Here is a 3,794-nt window from a genome sequence, read left to right as displayed (position 1 = left end):
GTGAAGGACGCGAGGGAAACTCTCTCGGCTGACCGTGCCGAAATTCCGCCGCAACACGATGTCTGACTTATTGTCGAGACAGGTCAGAGTGCAGCGCTCGATCGAGCGCTTTCTCGAAAACTTCCGCAAAATTGGCCGAAACAACATGACGGCAGCTAAGGTTCGCTCCAGAATTGCCGCGCTCAAGGAGCTCTGGTGCTCCTATCAAGACGGCCACGACCAGCTGACGAAAACTACGACGACGACGACGCAGCTGGAGCTGACCTACTTCAAGGAGGACTCCTTCGACGTCACCGAAGAGATCTACCACACCACCATGGACTCCATGGTCGAGTATCTGGAGGAGCTGGAGCCCTTCGTGAGTCCGAACCAATCTGTGTTAAACGCGAGCGCGCGTGCGGAAGCGTCCGCATTTTCGTTATCGCATCTTCCGTCAATTCGATTGCCCCCTTTCGATGGGAATTACGACGAGTGGGAACAGTTTCGCGATCGGTTCACTGCGTTGATTCGAAGTAATAAAGACTTGGATAATTTCGCTCGGATGCATTTTTTATCGTCTTGTTTAAAAGGTCGAGCTCTCGAGTGCATCGCGAACATTTCAGTGACCGCAGCGAATTTCGAAATCGCCTGGCACGCGTTAACTTCTCGCTACGAGAACAAGCGACGTTCTCTCCACGTACATCTATCCACGCTGCTCAATTTGTCGGCCGTGACACGCGAATCTGCGTCCGATTTACAGACCTTGCACGATAAGGTGAACGTCGCGGTATCATCTCTGCGTAATCTGAAAAGAAAACCGGAGGAACTCTGGAATGATATCCTCGCTCATATCGTCGCGCAGAGACTCGATCCTACGACACGTAAAGCGTGGAATCTCAAAGAAAGCGATAAAGAAGCTCCGCCGTCGTTCGACGATTTAAGTAATTTCATTCAGTCGCGCGTTCGAGCGTTGGAAAATTTTGCGCCCACATCGTCTGTAAATAAAACCGCTTCCGCATCGAAGATTCACGCCGCTACTGCGTCAGCGACATCACCCGTAAAATGTCCTCTGTGCCAAGCGCAACATCTCTTAAACGTTTGTCCTATATTCGTGGGGAAGAATTCGAGTCAACGATGGGACGTTGTTAAGCAACATAAGCGTTGTTTCAATTGTCTCAGCGAGAAGCATTCCGCGCAAGCTTGCACGAGCAAGTATTCTTGCCGCGCCTGTCATAAAAAACATCATTCGATGTTACACGCGGACTCGACTTCTTCCTCAGCCCCGTCGGGAGCGACCCCGTCGGGAATCTCGTCACCGGATTGCTCGTCGCCTCACACGCTCGAGTCGAGAGCTGAGGTGACGGCGATGATCGCTTCCAAAGTCTCGCGAGGGCGATCGCAGGTCTTGCTAGCGACAGCCTGGATCACAGTGCGCGTCTCGTCCGGTCGCGACGCGGTCGTCCGAGCCTTGCTCGACCAAGGCTCGGAGATGACATTCATTTCTGAAAATTTAGCGCAACTTCTGCACGCGAAACGCATTCGTATGCCGACCTCAGTCACCGCCGTCGGCGGTATTCACGCCGGAACCTTTCGTCACGCGACACAGCTATCTATCTCTCCGCGCAAAACTCTCACTCCGTCGTTCACAACGACCGCGCTCATTTTGGGAAAATTAACGGCTTATACGCCGAAACGACAAACGGATCTTTCGGCGCTCTCGCATCTTACAGATTTATCGTGGGCTGATCCGGATCCGACAAGCCCCGATCCTATTCAAATTATTATCGGAGCCGATTTGTACAGCGATCTAATTCTCGACGGTATTCGCAAAGGAGATATCGGGCAACCTATCGCTCAGAACTCCGTTCTCGGATGGGTCATATCGGGGCCCCTCAAGTCTAACGCCACTGACGCTCACTCAACGACGATGCATTCCGCTCAGTCTCCCCTCGCTCGTATCTCGATGCATCATGCTTTCTGCTCGCCTTCCCTCGAGGAAGAGCTTCGTCGTTTTTGGGAAGTCGAGGAACTTCCAAAACAGTCAATTCTAACTCCGCAAGAAAAACAATGTGAAGAACATTTTCGCGCGACTCACTCTCGCGATTCCGACGGGCGATATATCGTGCGTCTTCCCTTTAAAAAGGACCCTCCTATCGATATCGGTACGTCCAGATTCCGCGCCGAAAAAATGTTGAATACGTCCCTACATCGGTTTCAAAATAACTCGCCGTTGGCAAACGAATATAAAGAATTTTTGTCGGAGTACGAACGTCTCGGACACATGCGAAAAGCGACGCCACAGGATGAGGGCGGGCAACACGTTTATCTTCCGCATCACGGCGTGATCCGGGAAAGTAGCGCGACAACGCATCTACGCGTCGTATTTAACGCCTCGAGCCTTACTTCCAACGGAACGTCGTTAAACGAACATTTGCATGCAGGTCCGAAATTGCAAAAAGAAATTACGGCCGTGCTATTGCGATGGCGTAAACATCGCTACGTGTATACTGCCGACATCGCGAAGATGTATCGACAGATTCGACTCGATCCTCGCGATATAAATTACCAACGCATTCTCTGGAAACCGACTCTCCTCGCCGCGATAATCGTGTATATATTGCTCACAATTACCTACGGCATGATATGCGCGCCGTTCCTCGCCCTTCGCGTGTTGGAACAATTAGCTCAAGACGAAGGTCATCTCTTCCCGCTCGCGGTAGCGATTCTCCGCGATAATATTTACATCGACGATACATTGTTCGGCGCGGACAACCTGACTCTCCTACGGAGAGCCCGTGATCAGTTAATCGCTCTTTTGAAACTCGGTGGCTTCGAATTGAAAAAATGGGCCAGCAATTCGCCTGAGCTTCTCGCCGATATTGATCCCGCGGATCACGGCTTAGCGTGTAGTAAACAGCTCGCGCAAGACGAGCAACTTAAAATCCTAGGAATCGGGTGGAATCCGGCGAGCGACGTTTTTGAATTTCGAGTCTCGCTTGCGAACACCATCCCGGCAAGCAAACGCTCTATTCTCTCAACGATTGCCAAATTCTACGATCCGTTGGGCTGGGTCACGCCGGTGACAATCAAAGCAAAAATCTTCATGCAAAACCTTTGGCGAGAAACACGAAATTGGGACGACAATATTTCCGCGAACCTTCTCACTCGGTGGAATGAAATCCACTCTCGACTCTCGCACATTAACCGATTACGGATCCCGCGATGGAGCGGTTTCGGAAACGACACGAGTCACGCGGAGGTGCACGGATTCGCGGATGCGTCAAACGCCGCATACGCCGCGGTAGTGTATCTCAAAGTCGTTTCTTCCGACGGTCGCGTCACTATCACTCTCCTCATCGGTAAATCAAAAGTCGCGCCGCTAAAACCACTCAGCGTTCCCCGACTAGAATTGCTCGCCGCGCTGCTCCTCGCCCAACTCATGGAATTCGTACGCGAATTGATCGGCTGCCTCAATTTTCCGGAGTATTGCTGGACGGATTCGGAAGTCGTTCGCGCGTGGGTGACAAACCATCCGTCTCGCTGGAAGACTTTCGTCGCCAATCGCGTAATGGAAATTCAGTCGCGTCTTCCCCGAGGCGAGTGGCGTCACGTTTCGACCGAGGAGAACCCGGCCGATTGCGCTTCCCGCGGATTATTCGGGGATGAGATTCTCGAGCACGAGCTCTGGTGGCGTGGCCCTCCCTGGTTACGCTTCACAAACGAGCGATGGCCGCAGACCGATAAAACTCCTTCCAGCACTACTCTAGAGGAAAAAATTGTCGCCCAATACTGTTCTACGTCTCAACCGGAATGGG

The 3,794-nt window shown here is 52.2% G+C and overlaps 1 protein-coding gene across 1 annotated transcript; it reads left to right on the top strand.

Moving 5' to 3' along the window:
• Positions 1-145: 145 nt before the first annotated feature.
• LOC112467859 lies at positions 146-3,338 on the top strand (the record flags this gene model as incomplete). The annotated part of the gene is made up of 2 exons (XM_025036738.1): positions 146-358; positions 740-3,338. Coding segments are annotated over exons 1-2 (2,812 nt in total), but the record flags the coding sequence as incomplete, so codon positions are not given.
• Between the last annotated feature and the right edge of the window lie 456 nt (positions 3,339-3,794).

This window comes from Temnothorax curvispinosus, unplaced genomic scaffold (genome assembly GCF_003070985.1).
Source record: "Temnothorax curvispinosus isolate PA1 unplaced genomic scaffold, ASM307098v1 QBEX01001700.1, whole genome shotgun sequence".
Lineage (NCBI taxonomy): Eukaryota > Metazoa > Arthropoda > Insecta > Hymenoptera > Formicidae > Temnothorax > Temnothorax curvispinosus.
Note: the sequence above shows the minus strand (reverse complement) of the source record. Positions and strands in the feature narration are given on the sequence as shown.